The 19,778-nt window shown below is 39.6% G+C and overlaps 1 protein-coding gene and 1 pseudogene across 2 annotated transcripts; both read left to right on the forward strand.

Annotated features, from left to right (window-relative positions):
* The first annotated feature begins 978 nt into the window (after positions 1–978).
* On the forward strand, positions 979–5,642 carry LOC113016615 (dimethylaniline monooxygenase [N-oxide-forming] 5-like). 2 transcript variants are annotated; one of them, XM_026159555.1, is made up of 10 exons: positions 979–1,064; positions 1,475–1,615; positions 2,173–2,361; positions 2,513–2,678; positions 2,886–3,028; positions 3,307–3,503; positions 4,230–4,377; positions 4,463–4,670; positions 4,783–4,855; positions 4,938–5,642. In XM_026159555.1, the coding sequence occupies exons 2-10, from the start codon at positions 1,484–1,486 to the stop codon at positions 5,350–5,352; spliced, it is 1,671 nt and encodes a 556-aa protein (XP_026015340.1). In that variant the 5' UTR covers positions 979–1,064; positions 1,475–1,483; the 3' UTR covers positions 5,353–5,642. The 2 variants fall into 2 exon arrangements, with proteins under 2 accessions (XP_026015340.1, XP_026015338.1); XM_026159553.1 differs by lacking the exon at positions 979–1,064 and adding an exon at positions 1,085–1,366.
* A 2,685-nt stretch (positions 5,643–8,327) lies between these two features.
* Positions 8,328–12,800, forward strand: LOC113016864 (dimethylaniline monooxygenase [N-oxide-forming] 5-like; annotated as a pseudogene).
* The last annotated feature ends 6,978 nt before the right edge of the window (positions 12,801–19,778 follow it).

A 19,778-nucleotide genomic window follows, 5' to 3' on the forward strand; every position in this document is an offset into this window, starting at 1 on the left:
CTGCTTGGAAAAACTTTCAGTTGCCACTGTAGAATTCAGCTTGTGGCACATAATTTGAAGAGGGAATTGATGCTGCTTCACTTTGTCCGGCTGTTTCTGAAATTTAGGGTCATGCATTTCATGGTGGAAAGCTAAACCAGGTCATTTTGAAACAGTCACGTCTGACATTGGACGTTGGACTTTAACAACTTGAAAACAAAACCAATAAGCTTTTCATTCCAAGACCCCGGGTAGTCAGTCCCACTTTTCCTCTGATACAAAGACATATCTCTATCGTATAACCTCTTAGGTGTAGGGCTTTATGAAAGGTGCCGCTCCTTGACTTTAGCCCACAGAAAACCCTAAAAATGTAACCGTTTCATTTGAGTCCAGAACATTTCATATCCTTTTTTTCTTTTTTAACACAAAGAAGACAAAGACTTACAGAAGTAAACACATATTAGTATGACAGTTTTACAATGAGGCTTACTTCTTTATGCAGAAAAAGATCTTGAGTGAGCTTGTAAATTCACACTGACGTTATACACGGTTGGATTTCTGTAAATAAATAACCAGAACAAACCACTGATCACACCGGTTGGCTGGCAGCGGGATCCGTGCCATCTAAAGACAAACACAGCATGTAGTATCTCCGGATGACTGTTAAATGCAGCATATAACATGATGTTTTTCATTTTACATGCTTTGGAAATTGAGTGCAAAACACAACAAAAGGAAAAATTCATGAACACAAAATAAAAAATAAATCTGAATGTCCTTTGAAATGTGATTTATTTGTAGTTATTTTATCTTTTTTCTTCCTCTTTTGTAATAGAATATATCTCCTGTTGTGCTCTTGCGCTTTGTGAACTATTGTTTTTCTATTTTTATAGGTGTGTTGTGCACATCAGTCCTGCCATGCAGAGGCGTTGTCTGTTTGCTTTTCCCTCGGTCTTATTCTGACGCCACAGTGAATCAAGGGTCAGCATGCTACTTCATAAATTCAGGGGAGCAGCTCTCGCTCCGCCCACAGTTGAGTTGCTTGCAGCACGATAAACATTGTTTCTTTCTTCGAGGCATCAAAGGTAGGAAACGAGCATATGCGATCGCAGCTGATGAGTGCTTCCTGGAACAGATTTAAAGCCGATGATTGCGGCTGTCGGAGACTGTTTGTACTGTCCGTGAAGTCTGTTAAAGTTTGGCAACGATTGCACTCTTTACTGAGTTGTCTGCGTTGTGTGGCGTTTCGAACAGCTAATAAACATATTAAGTCACTTTGATTTTTGCCAAGTTTTAAATGTGGAACATATTCAGTATTAGAGGAAGTGTTGTTCGGCAGTAATGTAAACATAACTGGAGAGCCTGCGATTTAACGGGGGAAATGAATGTAACGTTGTTATTACTCTTGTTTTCTGCACAACTTCCTGCTCTGCGTAGCTCATTGGCTGCAGCTTCTTGTTAACAGTAAACATATTTTGCACTGTCTCCTTCGCAGAGCTGCAGTATGACCCGTCGTGTGGCAGTGATCGGAGGAGGGTCTTCGGGTCTGGCTTGCATAAAGTGCTGTTTGGATGAGGGGCTGGAGCCTGTGTGCTTCGAAAGCAGCGATGACATTGGTGGTCTGTGGAGGTTTAAGGTTGGCTGACGCTATGTGAATCACTTTACTTTTTGGTCATGTTTTATCATTTTTCATACATATGAAGTGGATTTCCTTCATTTCGGGGGCACATGGTGCGCACTGAGAATCAGAATTTGATCCGAAATAAATATTATGCTAAAAATGGTGCGGGCACAAGGGTTGAAGCACTGTTTTGAATTAGGCATCTTGTTTGCTCAGTGACAAAACAAGTATTTAGATTTCTTACTTGAGAAAAAGTGGTAATCTTTCTCAAGAAGCCTAATACCTAGTTCAAAAGTTTTAGCATTAAATATTCTTAATTTCAATAATTATCAGTAATAGAGCAGATTATATTGGGAAATGTAAACTCTAAAATAAATGGTGTGAAAAACAAAGTACAATATTTGCATCATATTTATTAGACGTGTAAAAACATAGATATAACTAAACTACAAATGCAATAAAACTGTACTCAGGCCTCTGACGAGCATTGAAAGAGTAATGGTGCTTCAGCTCAATTATTTATTTATTTATTTATTTATTTATTTATTTATTTATTTATTTTTTAACTTTAGGAGAATCCAGAGCCAGACAGGGCCAGCATCTACCACTCTGTCATCATCAACACCTCAAAGGAGATGATGTGTTTCAGTGACTTTCCCATCCCGGCACACTTCCCAAACTTCATGCACAACTCCCTCATCATGGACTACTTTCGGCTGTACTCTGACCACTTCCAGCTCACCAAGCACATACGCTTTAATGTAAGAATGCTTTATGATGTCTGAAATGGTAAATTGTATCACATAATTAAAAAATAAATAAATAAAATTAAATCCTAATTACTACAACATTAATTTCATAGAAAAAAAAAAACTTTGTTCTGTCCCCTGCGTCTGTCTTTCTGTTGTCCAGACCAAAGTCTTGCAGGTGAAGCAGAAATCAGATTTTTCTCATTCAGGTGAGTGGGTTGTTGAAACGGAGAACAAGGATGGCAAGAAGGAGAAACACATTTTTGAAGCTGTGATGATCTGTATTGGACATCACTGCAACCCCAACATGCCTCTTCATGACTTTCCAGGTAACCCTTGGCCTACAATCGATTACCTCTTAGTTACCTCAAGGGGGGGGAAAAACTACTGACTCTGCAGTTGTAGCAAGATAAAGAGGGAATTGTGTTATTGTTTAAATCAACCCTTGATACTTTCACGTATCTTCAAATATAGGTCAGAGCAGAAGTATTGAAACATTGTGTCTACCCACCATAAGTCTGTCTTATTTTCTTCAGGCATTGACACTTTCACAGGGAAGTATTTCCACAGCAGAGACTACAAGACTCCCGAGGAGTGGAGGAATAAAAAGGTCGTGGTGATTGGAATTGGAAACTCTGGAGGAGACATAGCAGTGGAACTGAGTAGAGTCACCAAGCAGGTTGGAATGAGTTGGTCGCATCATTAGAGAAAAAATGTGTCTGAACTGATTTAGTATTTAACATGTGAAACTTCATGATTCTCACAGTTTTAAAGCTGAATCCAATATAAATACAAGCATGTAAAACCAAACAATGGGCATAATTATTTAACTTGTACATCTTCTTAATGCTTTATTTACATATTAGTAATTAGTAATATTAGTAGTTTAGAAAGTAAAATTGAGACAATTCAGACAGAACCAACAAGAGAGCTAACTACTCTTTCTTTCCTTCAAAGCTTTACCTGAGCACTCGAAGAGGAGCCTGGGTTCTGAACAGAGTTGGAGACAATGGGGTGCCCCTTGACCTGACTTTTAATAGAATCCTGGACATTCTGAGGAAAATCCTTCCCTTTGATTTTTTCTGTAGTATGGCAGAGAGTCGGCTCAACCAAAGATTCAATCATGGTCTTTACAATCTAAAGCCAAAACACAGGTACTGTATTTGTAGCTAGTATAGAATGTAATATAATCTGCCACGTTAGATTTTTCCAAGTAGTTGTTCTAAGACAAAAATGATGGCCTTTTTGTGCTCACCTTTGTCCTTCTGAACAGTGGCACACACCAGAAGCAGCGTGATATGTTACTTGCAATATTTTGCTTTTTTAGGTGTATCATGCACCCCTTGAGTTTTGTAACCTGGCCCACAAAGCTGGCACAGTGAAGCTGGATGAGTGGTTTGGCCATTTCAGTGATCTATCAGTGCAGGTTCTCAGAAAAGTCCCAGCTTATGCATCTGCAGATGCTTCAGCAGCTGGAAAAGATGAGAATTTTCTGCATGCAGTCACTTTGCTTCCTGTATTGATTACTGCATATATCATCATTGTTGCCTCTTTTTTTTTTTTTTCCTGAGCAGTGACACATATTGTTCAGGATACGATCAACTCTGACACATTTTAAGCACCATTATTAATTTTGATGGGGCTGTGCTGGCGTCAATGTTGGTGTTATTTTATGCAACAACAGTGCAATGTCCAGTGTAAACAACCAGTTCAAAGTATGAAACTTCTGGCTACAACAACAACCCCTTGTCAAAATCAGTGCCTGACAACGTTGACATTTTCTGATATTCATGTTTGCAATTAGATTTTTTTGTATAAATAAAATAATATGAAAAAACTCCTTTCTGAATTTGTTTTGTATTTTTGACTTTTTATTTCAGGCTGTTCAGCCAACATCCCACAGTGAATGATGAGCTTCCCAACCGCATCCTCTCTGGAACAGTTCAGGTGAAACCCAACATCCGCAGATTTCAAGGTTCCAGTGTGGAGTTTGATGATGGCAGTGTAGTGGAAGATGTTGACTTGGTGGTAGGTCTGAAATTACATACTTTTCTTCACCTTCATAGAGATCAGTGAAATTGACTTTCGACTAACATGGACCGCTGTCTTTCAGGTGTTTGCTACAGGATACCAGTTTTCCTTTCCATTCCTGGCTTCACAGGTGGTCTCTGTGTCTAACAACAAAGCATCTCTGTACAAATATGTGTTTCCTCCTGAGCTCGAACGCCCGACTCTGGCTATCATTGGTCTAGTGCAGCCACTGGGAGCCATTATGCCCATCTCTGAGATGCAGGCCAGATGGGCTACACGTGTCTTCAAAGGTAAAAAATTACTTTTTCTTTAACACAGCTTTTTCTCATCACTCAGGATTTTAGAATTTTTATAGAGTTGTTATTTTTACTACAGTAAACAGCTTTGTCCCCTTTCAAACAGGCTGCATAAAGCTTCCTCCATCAGCTGCCATGCTAAAAGATATTCAGTGTAAGCAGGAGGCCATGGCTCAAAGGTAATGAAGTGGATTTACTCAGCTTTATAGAAACCTATGTTTAAGATCTGCATCTTCATATGTTCAACTCAAACTTTTTCAGGTATGTCACCAGTCAGAGACACACCATCCAGGTGGACTACATCAGCTACATGGATGAAATAGCAGAGCTAGTGGGAGTTCAACCCAACATCCCAAGGATGCTGCTGACTGACCCCAGGCTGGGAATGAATGTGCTCTTTGGTCCCTGCACGCCGTACCAGTATCGTCTCAGGGGGCCAGGAAAGTGGGCTGGAGCCCGCGAGGCAATCCTCACTCAGTGGGAGAGAATGGCTCAACCTATGCAGACCAGGCAATGCGATGAGCCCAAACCCAGGAGATCATATAAGTGGCCTCTGCTTCTGTCGGCTGCTGCTGTGGGCTCGGCTGCCTACATTAGCAAGAACAACCTTCCAGCTTTCCTCCAGGATCCCACTGCTTTGCTGGACAGGGTTAAAATGTACCTGCCTACACAATGATGGAAAATTCATAACTCATCAGCTTACTAAGTGAGTGATGCAATTGTATATTAACATCAAAGACCAGCTGATCTTAAATGACTAAAAGCTACAGTTACAGCTACATTCATGTGTATTGTCTCAGGTTTCTTGCTTTATACCTTCAGAATTGTGTAACTGGAAAGATCTCCTTTTTCAATTACACAATTTCTGCAGGTTATTTGTTTTAACCCTTAACAGGATGCTGTGACATAGAATCTAATTTAAGCCGATTAAAAAAGAAAAAAAATTGTTTTCCAACAAAAAAAAAATACATTAATAGCGCTTTAATCCAGATTTGTTTGCAATATATGAGCATAAACATGGGTAAAAAGAAATTATGCTAGCACAGAATGCCATTGTAGAGGGGTAAACTGTTGTTATCCTTTTTTTAACATCAGCACTGTTACTCTACATTGACATGCTGCTCTGTTTTCTCTCATTATATTAATTGAAGTATTCAAATGTTTTTACAACATTACTGATACACAGCACAGATAGTTTGCTATTGTTTCTTTCAAATAAAAATAAATCACAGTGTTGTCACATCTTTCACTACATTTTTAAAATGTTGTTTTATCCATTACTATGTCCCAGTGACTCTAAAGTATGAAAAACATGACTCATAACTATAAATAAAAGTTCAGCACTTGAAACAAATCCATTTTCATGTCTTTTATTAGTAAATAAATCTTTTAAGCCACAAAGATCTGAGATTGTTTGCTGAAAAAATAAAGATCTCTTTTCTCTGCTTTGACTTGGTATTAATACTAAAGACCAGTGCAAGCACGCCTCTTTTTGATGGTGATTGATTGATTGATTGATTGATTGATTGATTGATTATGCTTTTAATTGTCACTTGCAATGTTATACATTTGTTAAACAAATTTCCCACGTGTGGGACTAATAAAGGTTATCTTATCTTATACGTACATCTTACCTGCAGTGAAATGGGACCCCTTCCTCCATACATACATTATTGGGGTGCTCAGGAGGTAGAGCGGGTCAGCTGCTGATGAGAAGGTTTGATCCCTGGCTCCCCCAGTTTGCATGCCAAATATCCTTGGGCAAGATACTAACCCCGACTTGCTTTCCAATGCTTCCATCGGAGTATGAATGCGTATGAACGATAGTTAGAAAGCACTCAAAGTAGATAATAGTGCTTGTGTGAATGGGTGTGTGTGGGGTGAATGCGGCGTGTTGTCTAGAGCGCTTTGAGTACTCCAGGAGGCTAGAAAAGCGCTATATAAGAATCAGTCCATTTACCATCATTGTTTGCAATGATAATGGATGAGGCTTCAGTTTTAAAGCTGAATTGAGCTTTCAGTTAACTTTCTAGTGTAGATTGTTAATAATTCAACACAATCTAAACCCAAAGCACAGGTACTGTGTTTGTAGCTTGTATAGAATGTAATATAATCTGTCATGTTAGATTTTTCCAAGTGGTTGTTCTAAGACAAAAATGATGGCCTTTTTGTGCTCACCTTTGTCCTTCTGAACAGTGGCACACACATGAAGTGTGTGTTACAGTTGCTGACGTGCAGTGTTTATTGTGCACGTCTTCACTTTTATATTCTGGCACTTACAGCTGGAACAATCAAGCTGGAGACTCCAGTGTGTAAGTGGCTTGGTCATTTCAGTGATATACAAGTCCAGGTTCTCAGAAGGTCCCAACTTATGCAGATGCAGATGCTTCAGCAGCTGAAAAAGACAAGATTTTTCCGGATAAAAATTTTCCAAAATTTTCCAGCTTCTGCGTGCAGTCACTTTGCTTCCCTTATTCATTACTTCCTATATCAGCACCTCTGTATCAGCAGAGGGTTTTTTTCTGAGAAGTGACGCATATTGTTCAGGATATGGTCAACTCTGACATGCTTCAAGCACCATTATAAATTTTGATGGTGCTGTGATGGCGTCAATGTTGGTGTGCGTAACAACCAGTGCAATGTCCAGTATGAACAATCAGTTCAAAGTGTGAAACTTCTGGCTACAGTGCCTGACAATGTGACATTTTCTGCTATTCATGTTTGTAATTAGATTTTTTGGTAGCAGAGATAAAAGTGTTAAATAGAAACAGCTAACAAAGGAGGAGACAACATAGGAACTGAGAGAAAAGTGTGATCCAGGGAGGGAGGGGGTGAATCTGTACGCAAGTGAGAACTTCAGTCATCACCAATCATCTGAGAAACGTCAGAAAGGTGTGCTTATCCAAGTCATGCAAGAATATGTACAAAAAAGTTTGGAAGCTATGTACATGAAAATATGAATGCAGTGAGTTTCAAATATAAACCCGTAATTCATTATAGAACACTAAAAACATGCCCGTCTACAAAATTTTACATCAGGGAACGTCATCCTAAAATTGCTGAACAATTGTGCCCCTCTGCCAATCTTTACCTCTGAGAAACTTTTTATAGTTACGTTCCTGATTTACTGCCAGTTAACCGAATAACTGGCAAACTGTTCCTCCAGATATTTTTCAGTAACACTTACTATTCCGGTATTTTGTTACCACCTCCCAGCACTTCGGAGATGTGGTGGTGCCATCAAATTCAAAATGCGCTAACATTTTTAAGCATTTGATGTTTGTCGTGTTCTGCTGTGAATAAAATGTGGGTTAGGGGATTTGCAGATTGTTGTTTTTTGTTTTCTGTTTACAATCTACTCAGAAACCTAACTTTTTCAGAATTGTTTTGTATTGAGTGAATCACTGAAAAGCAAAGTACCATTTTAGAAAACCATTGAAATCCTTTTAAGATGAAACTCGGTATATTTTCAAATTTTACTGTGCTTTTCTTTTTAACACCAGGTTTTGTATAATGGTAATTTTTGCTTTTTGGTGTCACTGACATGCAAAATATAACATACTGAGGATTTGTTTGCTTTTCCTTCAGTCCTGGAGTCAAATAACTGACCCTCCTGTGAAGCAAGGGTTCATAGGCTCCTTTTATATTTAGACCAACCATTTTCATTCCTACTCTCTGCTGAGTTAAATGCAGTATGAAAGCTCTCTTAATTTCTTCAAACAAGGTAAGAAATTTGGATTCTTTATCATAACTGCTGAGTGCATTAAGGGCTGTTGTATCAGGGTTAGCTGTTTCTTCATTTTTAGTTCTGAACTGTACATTTAGGTGTTCTCATCTGTTTATGATTGCTTCGTTTTGTTGTGAGATATGGGGCATGTGGCAGTTTATATATGTTTATAGAAAGTTTCTGAGTCTAGGTGTTTCACAGAGTATTGAGGATTCAAATTCAAGAAGCAAAAGTCAAAAAAAAATATATTTCAGTCAAAAACATAAAACAAACTTTAGAAATCAAAGGCAAGGCAAGGCAAGTAGGTTAACAGACACTTACAGTGAGCAAAGAAACAACAGGACTATATATACTCACACAATGAGGGTTAATGGGGAAACAATAGGCAAGTCCACACAATCAATGCAATCAAAGGAGAGGAAGTAAAACTATAAACAAGGCACAGAAAAAAACAACTAGCAAACTAAACCAGGAAATAAGTAACAATGACCAAAGAGGGAAACTTAGACACAAATGTAAAGTCAACATGAGGAAAACACAGAAGGAAAAAACACATTATTGTGTATAGAAACTCAGATATGCACAATAATGGGAAATAAGATCTTAAGATTCAAAATACTAAGGATATACATGAAGAACAAAAATGTGAACAATAAGTTGAACTATAAATCAAATAAAAACTATTTAATAGTAATAATTAATAATAGAATAATTAATTATTATCAATCCTGCATTGGCAGACTGAGGTGGGTGTTTCCATCTTTAAGAAGGGGTACCGGAGGCTGTGTTCCAACTATAGGGGGATCAAACTCCTCAGCCTCCCTGGGAAAGTCTGTGCCGGGATGCTGGAAAGGAGAGTCCATCCATTGGTCGAACCTCGGATACAGAAGCAACAATATGTTTTTTTGACCTGGTCGTGGAACACTGGATCAGCTCTTTAACCTCTGATGATGATTCTTGGGAGTTTGCCCAACCAGTCTACTCTACATGTGTTTTGTGGACTTGGAGAAGGCATTTGAGCATGTCCTGTTGGAGGTGCTTTGGGAGTATGTGGTGTGTGGCCCATTGGTACCGGCCATTGGATACTTATGCCTCCATTGCAAGAGCTTGGCTTCGTCAAGTGACAGCCTCCAGCTTGCACTGGAACTGTTTGCATCCATCCGGAAGGGGCTCAGAGTAGAGCCGCTGCTCCTCCAAATCAAAAGGAGCCTGTTGAGGTGGTTTAAGCATCTGACAAGGATGCCTCCTGGGCGCCTCCTGGGTGAGGTGTTTCGGGCATGTCCAACTGGGAAGCAGACCCAGGACACGCTGGAGAGATTATATCTCTTGGCTGGCCTGGGGACACCTTGGCGTTTCCCTGGAGAAGTTGGAGGAGGTGGCCATGTGTTCTGCCTGCTTGCCTACCTGCTTAGTTCCATGTGTATTCCCAGTTTAGTTAGTTTTATATATCTGGTGTTCAGCAATAAAGCTGCCTTTTGAGTTCTTTTGAGTTGGTCTTATCACCTGACTAAATGTTGACTCCCAAGAGTATTTTGTGAAGACATGTTGCCTTGCAACATTAAATTACCTGGGAACGTGAAATCCAAAGCCAGAGTGGACTATAGCTATGGCCAAAACAAAGCAGCAATGACATTGGTGGTCTGTGGAGGTTTAAGGTGGGTTAGACAACATACAGATCGGACTTTGCTTTGCTCTGACAGATGAGATTTGTTTTTCTCTATTCATGGCTTTCTCTGCAGGAGACAGGGCCAGTATTTACTTTTCTGTCATAATCAACTCTTCCAAGGAGATGATGTGTTTCAGTGATTTTCCCATCCCTGCGCACTTCTCAAACTACATGCACAATTCCCTCATCGTGGACTACTTTGGACCACTTCCAGCTCACCAAGCACATACTCTTTAACGTAAGGATGTTTTGCTATTTTTCTGTATTCTGTTGGCAAAACTTAACGTATCACCAAGTTTTCAAAGAAAAAAGCTTTTTTAGTACTTTTTTAGTACTGATATATATAAATGGGGCATACCCACACTCTTATCAAAAACCTGCGTCTGTCTTTCTGTTGTCCAGACCAAAGTCTTGCAGGTGAAGCAGAAATCAGATTTTCCTCATTCAGGCGAGTGGGTTGTTGAAACAGAGAACAAGGATGGCAAGAAAGAGAAACACAGTTTTTGAAGCTGTAATGATCTGTATTGGACGCCACTGCTACCTCAACATGCCTCTTCATGACTTTCCAGGTAACACATGTCTGCGGGCTAGCAATAAACTACATGTAGATTTTATGTAGCCTTATAGAGTTTGGCTGTAGCAATAGAAAGAGGAAGTAATAATATTTAATAACAGTGTTTGACATTCTTTAACCATGTCTGTCGTGGAAACAGAAAGGGAGATTGTGTCTTGTTGTTTTATTTTCTTCAGGCATTGAAACTTTCCAGGGGAAGTATTTCCACAGCAGAGACTACAAGACTCCTGAGGAGTGGAGGAATAAAAAGGTCGTGGTGATTGGAATTGGAAACTCTGGAGCAGAAATAGGAGTGGAACTGAGTAGAGTCACCAAGCAGGTTGGACTGAGATGAACTGATTCCTCATTTAACATTTTTTTAAAATAATAAAAATTTACCCCAAAATTCATTCAGTTAAATTCAGTTCTGTCATTTTTGGACCTGAATCCATACCACCAAAACATACACCTTATACATGAATTATTAACCTATCAGTAGTTCAGACGCTATCAATATGATGAGAATTACATTTTTAAAAAAATATACCAAGAACCAGAGCAATGGCTGACAATGATTAATTTCATCCTAGGTTTACCTGAGCACTTGAAGGGGAGCCTGGATTCTGAACAGACTTGGGGATAACAGGATTCCCATTGACTTGTATTTTAACCGAGTGTTCGACTTTCTAAGGAAAACTGTTCCCTTTGTTTTTTTTCTGTAGTCTGGGAGAGAGACGACTAAACAAAATATTTGATCATGCTCTGTACAATCTAAAGCCAAAGCACAGGTATTGTGTTAATATCTACAACTGCACTAATGCAGTAGGCAGACTCCCTTGAATCTTGTGTTGGGCAAATCTTTATTACTATTTTGATGACTTTATTGCATTTCTTCCTATCAGATATTTTGGACAAAAACTTGGCTTCATGATTGCATGACTGGAAAGCCAGTAAATTCATTTTTTTCATCATATCAGTAGGGCAACGTTTAACTTTCCATTTCAGGCTGTTTAGCCAACATCCCACAGTGAATGATGAGCTTTCCAACCGCATCCTCTCTGGAACAGTTCAGGTGAAACCCAACATCCGCAGATTTCAAGGTTCCAGTGTGGAGTTTGATGATGGCAGTGTAGTGGAAGATGTTGACTTGGTGGTAGGTCTGGAATTACATACTTTTCTTCACCTTCATAGAGATCAGTGAAATTGACTTTTGACTAACATGGACCGCTGTCTTTCAGGTGTTTGCTACAGGATACCAGTTTTCCTTTCCATTCCTGGCTTCACAGGTGGTCTCTGTGTCTAACAACAAAGCATCTCTGTACAAATATGTGTTTCATCCTGAGCTTGAACACCCCACGCTGGCTATCATTGGTCTAGTGCAGCCATTGGGATCTATTATGGCTATATCCAAGTTGCAGGCCAGGTGGGCCACACGTGTCTTTAAAGGTCAGAGTTTAATTTAAAATACTTTTCTTTTTCAACTTAGGCATTTACAGGTTTTCATTATTACTAAAGTAAACTGTTGTGTTCTTTAACAGGCTGCATAAAGCTTCCTTCTGTAGTTGTTATGCTGAAGGATATACAGTGGAAGCAGGCAGCCATGGCTCAAAGGTAATAAAGTATATTTACTTGATTTTGTGGTTGCTTAAATATATAGGATCTGTAACACGCCACTTTTTGTTCTGCACATGTTCAACCTAAATGTCATTTTCAGGTATGTCACCAGTCAGAGACACACCATCCAGGTGGACTACATCAGCTACATGGATGAAATAGCAGAGCTAGTGGGAGTTCAACCCAACATCTCAATGATGCTGCTGACTGACCCCAGGCTGGGAATGAATGTGCTCTTTGGTCCCTGCACGCCGTACCAGTATCGTCTCAGGGGGCCAGGAAAGTGGGCTGGAGCCCGCGAGGCCATCCTCACTCAGCGGGAGAGAGTGACTCAACCCCTGCAGACCAGGCAATGCGATGAGCCCAAACCCAGCAGATCATATAAGTGGCCTCTGCTTCTGTCGGCTGCTGCTTTGTCCTTCACTGTCTATGTTAAGAGGAACAACCTTCCAGCTTTCCTACAGGATCCTGATAGTTTGCTGCACAGGGTTAAAATCTACCTGCCTACACAGTAATGCAAAATGTATAACTGAACAGAAATAAAAGATCTGATTAGTCTTGTAATAGTTTAATAGTTGGTAATGCTTTTGCAAGAAATAACATGAGCGTTGGAAATGGACTAATTACTGAAATATATTAGTGAGTGGTGCAATGATTTAATTACTTCAAAGGCCAACTACAATATGTGTCACAATCTGCAGAGGCAGACTGCATGAATTGTTTATGTGAGGACCCAAAAGCAGACCACAGACAGATGGAAACTGGAATTTAACTGAAAGTGTGCTATTTATTAAGGCAGATATACCAAACAGGGAGAAACATAAATAACAAAAATTAAACACAGGATCGTCTGAACTGGAGAGACTAAGAAAATAAGACAAGAACTGGAATACTAGAAAAACCTGGGGAAACCTTGGAAACACGAGAGGAAGCATGGAAGAGCCGTGGGGGGAAAACAGACACAATACAGCAAAGGTCAGAGGAAAACTCAGACAATATATACAGACAGGAGGTGATCAGGGGAAAACATGGGGAACACAGGTGAATGAACAAGACGCCACAGTGGAAGCAAAACTAAACACACTGAACATGGACCATGAGACTGTCAAAATAAAACAGTAAAAAGGCAGACTAAAACACTTGGACTTAACAAGAGAACAGGGAATTGACAATGGGAGACGAGACGCAAACATAAATATGGAACACATACAGAGGATATGACGGGCTGGTGAGAACACACATAACAGATGGGGAAGACCTAGCATGAGACACAAAGGGAAACATGTAAACAAGAGGAGGAGATGAAAACAGAGAGAGAGAGAAGGAGGGGTGACCCGAGAGAGAGGGAACGAGAGCGAGAAGGGGCACAAGGGTCAGGGAGAGACAGGCTGGGGAAACATGGGCAAACATTACAGACAGGGGAGGCATGAAATAAATGCAAAGAGGGGAACATGGGGACTAAATAGGGAAAACCCAGACATGAGCATCACACACACGCATATAAATGGAGACACCGAGAGAGGGGCACAGAGGACAAAGACTCAAGGGAACCTAATAAACAAGGAACTAAACTGATGATAAGTGAACTCAGAGATGTAATAGGAATGAACTCAGAACTAACCAGTTAAATCAAAATAATCATAATAATGCATAACAAATATGAAAACACAAGAAAACTCATCAAATAACCCAGAACCATGATAATATGATTGTTTCTGTATCATCTTAGCATTATTCAATTGAACGGATGCCTCGTTCAGGAGTGTCATTATGCCTTTCTGTGCCCTCTGGCTAGAGTTTCAAAAATTCTATTTAAATGACTAATTATAGTTTTTTAACATTTATTATGAATTTCATTGAGTCTGAACAGTTAAAAAATATTAAAACATTTTCATGTAAAGCAGTACTGTATACCCCTGTGTTCCTTTCTCTGGTTTACATTATTGTTTCACTTTTGTATTGAGTAATATAAAATGCTTCTCAACTCTCAGGCACCATTTTGGCCGAGAGGTTCTGTAGAGCTTGTGAGAAGAAAACAGCTCGAAGTAAGTGTAAGGTTAATATGATCATTGTAGACAATATTTTTTCTAAGTGTCCTATAATGTCAGGACTTAAAATTGTAGAATTGCATATGCTCAATTTATGCTCAGATCTAGCAAAGGAAGTAAATAAAAAACTTTTTCTAATAAGAAATGAAACAGCCTCAACATTCCCCTTAAAAGTTTGTTTTTTTGTGTTTTCAGTTCGTGCTGTTGACACTGTGTTAAAGGTTCATGCCTCCTATTCATTTGGCTTTTCTATTAATCAGGTTGTCATGAAAAGTTTGGACACTTTTTTATTTGTGTGTGTGTGTGTGTGTGTATGTGCGCGCGCGTGTGTGTGTGTGTGTGTGTGTGTGCGCGCGCGCGCGCGCGTGCGTGTGCGTGCATGTGCGTGTGTGACATTTAATACATGCACATGGCAAATGAGTCCGTTTTTCAGTATATTGCACACTGGAACTGATGCATAATTTACATAATGCATAATTTATCCCAAAGGAGTTTTGTGTACTCATAATATCTGTTTCTCCGCAAATCTGATCTAAAAAAGTCAGCAGATTTCTGAGGTATATAGTTACCCTATGGCATTTATTTTACTGACTTCACAGTCCATTTTGACTGGACTTTGATCTTCTCTGTTATATCAGCTCCATGAATGAGATAACAAAATTCCTGAATGAACCCAGGTTGCCACTCAGTGTTGCACAATCCCTGTATTCTATAAGAGCATTTGCAGTGTCCACCTCATCAACCTGTGCAAAGCAGACCTAAAGGTGGGTTCTGTTAGCTTGTTAAATGCTATTAGATTGTTGTTATAACAAGAAGGCATAAGGGAACAAGGGATGAGAAACGGGTGCTGTTACATGAAGTGGATGTGGGGCCTATTTTAAGGAGCTTGGAAAGAAAAGCGTCTGGACTTCTTTAAGTTGCTTGAAGGTCTTCAAGCAACTTAAAGAAGTCCAGACGCTTTTCTTGCTTGAAGGTCTTCAAGCAACTTAAAGAAGTCCAGACGCTTTTCTTTCCAAGCTCCCGATGCCCTGGATGACTGAGAACCTTCACAGACATGTGGGGCCTATGTTATTTTCTGTACCCAACATCTAGACTAAAAGTGAAACAACTAATAGCTCAGTGTTCCAACATTAGGGACAAGCAACTGCTATCACAACTAGAGATTGATGAGCTACAGCATAATTGTTACGACAAGGGGAAACCAGCATGTCAGGTCGGGGGGAGATATTATCATCCCCACCCCACCTAAGATTGAGTACCGAGCCCCAAGTACAACTTGCACATTGAAGGCGTTGAGCGCTTTACCTGAGAGATAGTATCATGGCTAAGCTGAAAACTTGGACCCTCCATGACCAATTTTGTGAAGTACCCTCTGAAGGTCTACTAGAAGATGTGAATGCAACGTCAGGGGAAACCAGGCAGAAACAAACTGATCTACAACATGTCTGTGAAGGTTCTCAGTCATCCAGGTCATCGTAGTCAAAGGAGCTTGCAAAGAAAAGCGTCTGGACTTCTTTAAGTTGCTTGAAGACGTTTCACCTCTCATCCGAGAAGCTTCTTCAGTTCTAAGGTCAAATGGTGGAGAGTCCCAGATATAAACCTAGTGGGAGTGACCCCCCACAGAGGGACAAAAGGATCCCCTGATGATCCTCTAGTCGCCTGAGCCAAGGTGGGTTTACGACACCAACTCTCTGCCATCTATAATCCAGTTTTGAGATCCCTTCCCAGTCGCCTTAACGCCCACTCACATCCTGGGCCATCTGACCTCAGGAATTCGCATGATAAGGTGGGGCCAGGTTTCACAATGAACATACCCGAAACTCTGGCTGATTGGGACCCACGCCCAGTTTCCCACCTTGGCTCAGGCGACTAGAGGATCATCAGGGGGTCCTTTTGTCCCTCTGTGGGGGGTCACTCCCACTAGGTTTATATCTGGGACTCTCCACCATTTGACCTTAGAACTGAAGAAGCTTCTCGGATGAGAGGTGAAACGTCTTCAAGCAACTTAAAGAAGTCCAGACGCTTTTCTTTGCAAGCTCCTTTGACTGATCTACAACATGAAAACAGTGATCAGCTGTGCCTTTCTGGAAAAAGAGACTAGAGGCCAAGATCAAGATAGCACACAGGGAAGCCAACTATCAGAGCTGCAGAAAAGTGTGATGAAGAAAGGGTAGTACAGCAAGGAAAGCCTAAGAAATACAGCAAGCTATCCATACCTGAGACTTGACATAACCCATAACAACAGTGCTCAGTGGCTATAGTGGATCTAAGAGCAGACCATAGCAACCTCCCTGAACAGCTCCAGTAAGCATCACAGTGGCAGACATCCAAGAAAGGGTCTCCTTAGGCTCCTTAGGCTACGGATACCAACTGGGGAATGGAGCAATTGTCAGCCCCCTAATCTAGATAGATGACATCAAGCTGTATGCCAAGGATGAACGAGACATTGATTCACTGATCCACACCACCAGGATCTACGGGATGTCATTCGGAGTCAAGAAGTGTATAGTCGGATGGTAACAAAGAGAAGGAAGGTAGTCAGAACTCTGTGTGTGTGTGTGTGTGTGTGTGTGTGTGTGTGTGTGTGTGTGTGTGTGTGTGTGTGTTGAGAGAGCTCATTGGTTGATTTTTTGACATGTTCAATACTTTTTCCCTGTTTCATTTCACATTGTTGCACACAATGTGTGGATTGGATGGGTTGATACTAACATATGGTGAGGATTCCATGTCAATGGCAACTTCACGCAAGTACATTTACTTAGAAAAAACGTCTTCAATAGCCAACTGCTCACATATGCACCATCCTCTTGTAACTCACCTAAATCCTCTAACACAGGGGTTTCCAACTCCAGTCCTCAAGAGCTACTGTCCTGCAGCTTTTAGATGCATCATTACTCCTACACAGCTGAATCAAATGGTCGAATTACCTCTTCAGCATGCCATCAAGTTTGGCAAAGACCTGGTAACAAGCCAATCATTTGATTCAGGCATTCCGGAGCAAGGATGCATCTAAAAGCTGCAGGACAGTAGCTCTCGGGTACTGGAGACCTCTGCTCGAGTCCATGCATGAATTGCACACACCAAGTACTTTTCTAAATTTATTACCTTTACCCCCTGGGCAGTTCTTATTACATAACTCCATATCAAGGCTGAATCATGGACTGATAATGTAGCCTAAATTAATCAGTAATGCCACCTAATGGTGCTTTGGGTATTTGCATGATGTTTTGCTTCAAAAAGCCACATGAAACTACAGTATGTTTTTCGTATTGTCCTTTGTGTCTCACTGCATCACACTGGAAGCCACATGGAAGCATGTGATTATGAATCTCCCTCTTGCAGCCAAATCAGTGACTATGATTAACTAAGATTGCTTTTTAAGGATGGCATAGTACCATTGTGTCATGCAATTGTCCGTTAAAGCAGGATAAAAACGTGAGAAAGTTAAAATAAATAAATAAATAAATAATAATAATAATTTGATGTTTGTAAGAGTGAAATGAGAATTATAACCCAAAAGGTAGTTTGTCACTGTGTTTATTATTCTATAAAATTCTATAAAAGTTTACAAAAGAATTTTTTTTGTCTTTTATTTTAGTTCAGTAATATATAATCGTTGTGTTTTAAAATAAACCTTTTGTTTGTTTTTATTAATAGATAGATAGATAGATAGATAGATAGATAGATAGATAGATAGATAGATAGATAGATTGATTGATTGATTGATTGATTGAGTGATTGAGTGATTGATTGAGTGATTGATTTTTTATTTTTTTTTTACTGTACATACTAAGTTATCCGCCGTTCACGAGCCGCCGCTAAACACCCCAGAAGAAGCTTCGTCCACGCGTGATTTCTTAACATTTGGGTTGCCAGATTTAGAGATAACAAGATATGGAGAAAAATACGTGAAGGAAAATTCACGTATTTGACGCTAGAGACTGCTAATTTGTCTTTTGAGTGAGTTCGCCATGAACTGACGGTGTATAAATAACACTGAAATGAACTGAACTGAAATGATAACATGCTAACTTAAAAATGCAACGTCTGGCTTTACTTAGAGAAGTCCAAATGAATTTATTCTAAACCAAAAGATGCCATGCAAGTAATGAAAGCGCCACACCTTGACTTCCATGGCACTTGACTCTAGTTTCTGAAGGTAAGTGTCTGACAAATGGACAGAGAATACTAAACTGGAATTTTTTAAACATTCCAGATAGTTGTGGGGTATTTATTTATTTGTTTATTTATTTGAGTATTGAGTAAAGAATAAATACATTAAAAAAAATAGTAAGTTAAAAAATCCTTTAGCTTTTCTCCACAGATCTTCCTGTCTTGATGCATGTTCGATCATTCGGGTAAGAAAATCTAAGAAAGTTGAGTCTGTTCACCCGGATGCATGCATTCTCAGTGGGAGAAACCTTTCATTCCAAGATACTTTTTCAGTTTCTTGGTGTCTCCCACTGATTTCCAGATGAGCAGAATCAACTTTCGGGCATACCTTCTCACCTTCCTCTTTTGGGTATTCCTTTTAGAGGTCCCGACAGTGGATCATCGGTCTCTCACCTTATCCACATCCTCCTCTAGCACATTGACAAATTTGCATGTCCTCCTTCATCACAAGATATGGAGAAAAATACGTGAAGGAAAATTCACGTATGCTCAACCTGAGCTGTCCCTCTGAGGTATTCTTTTTCTAATAATGTTCATCATGGTCACTCTACAGTGCTATAGTGTCCAAACCATACATAATGGCAGCTCTCACTACTATATTTTAAACCTTCCCTTTCACACTTGCTCCTTTTGTGTCACAAATCACCCCAGGACCCCCCCGCCCGCCCCCCTCCACCCAGCCTGCCTGCACTCTCTTCTTCACTGCTTTTGTGCACCATCGGGATGGATGGTTGACTCCAGGTAGATTTGGAATCATTATTCAGAATCAGAATATTTTATTAGTTCTAGATGAAATTATGTGGTCACAGTTGCTCCAAGACAATACGAATAGTAGTGACCAGGTTAAAGTACCAATATTAAATATTACAAAATATTACAAAATAGCTCTAATAATCCAGATAGTTCTAATAAATAAATATCCTGATATATTACAGAGAATTGAAAGTTGGACTTAAGGTGACCCTTTTATACATTTATAACGGGTTTTTGTCTCTGTAGAAGATGAACAGATATCAGGTTTGTGCAACATATGCAGTGTATGCTTGTGCTTTTAGATGGGATATTGTTGCACATTAAAACTTTTTTTAAAATATATTTATAGACGATGTCAAGATCTAGTTGAAATAAGATAGTTATGGGGGATTGGTTAATTGTGATCATAAACAAATCAAGGTTCAGTAATACTTACATGTTGTATTATTTTAACTCAGTATAACAGAAAACAATTTAATTGCAGCGTAAAAAAAGGATACCTCAGAATTTTTCAATTATCATCTCAATTAATTATAATTTTTTAATATAAAATCTGAAATCTGGAATT

Source organism: Astatotilapia calliptera, chromosome 23 (genome assembly GCF_900246225.1).
Source record: "Astatotilapia calliptera chromosome 23, fAstCal1.2, whole genome shotgun sequence".
Classification (NCBI taxonomy): domain Eukaryota; kingdom Metazoa; phylum Chordata; class Actinopteri; order Cichliformes; family Cichlidae; genus Astatotilapia; species Astatotilapia calliptera.

Bases quoted from the DNA above. Each gene is read 5' to 3' on its own strand.
- LOC113016615 (XM_026159553.1), top strand. The intron at 3,504-4,229 runs GTACTGTATTTG...TTTTTATTTCAG, and splicing joins AATCTAAAGCCAAAACACAG to GCTGTTCAGCCAACATCCCA. The intron at 4,671-4,782 runs GTAAAAAATTAC...CCTTTCAAACAG, and splicing joins GGCTACACGTGTCTTCAAAG to GCTGCATAAAGCTTCCTCCA.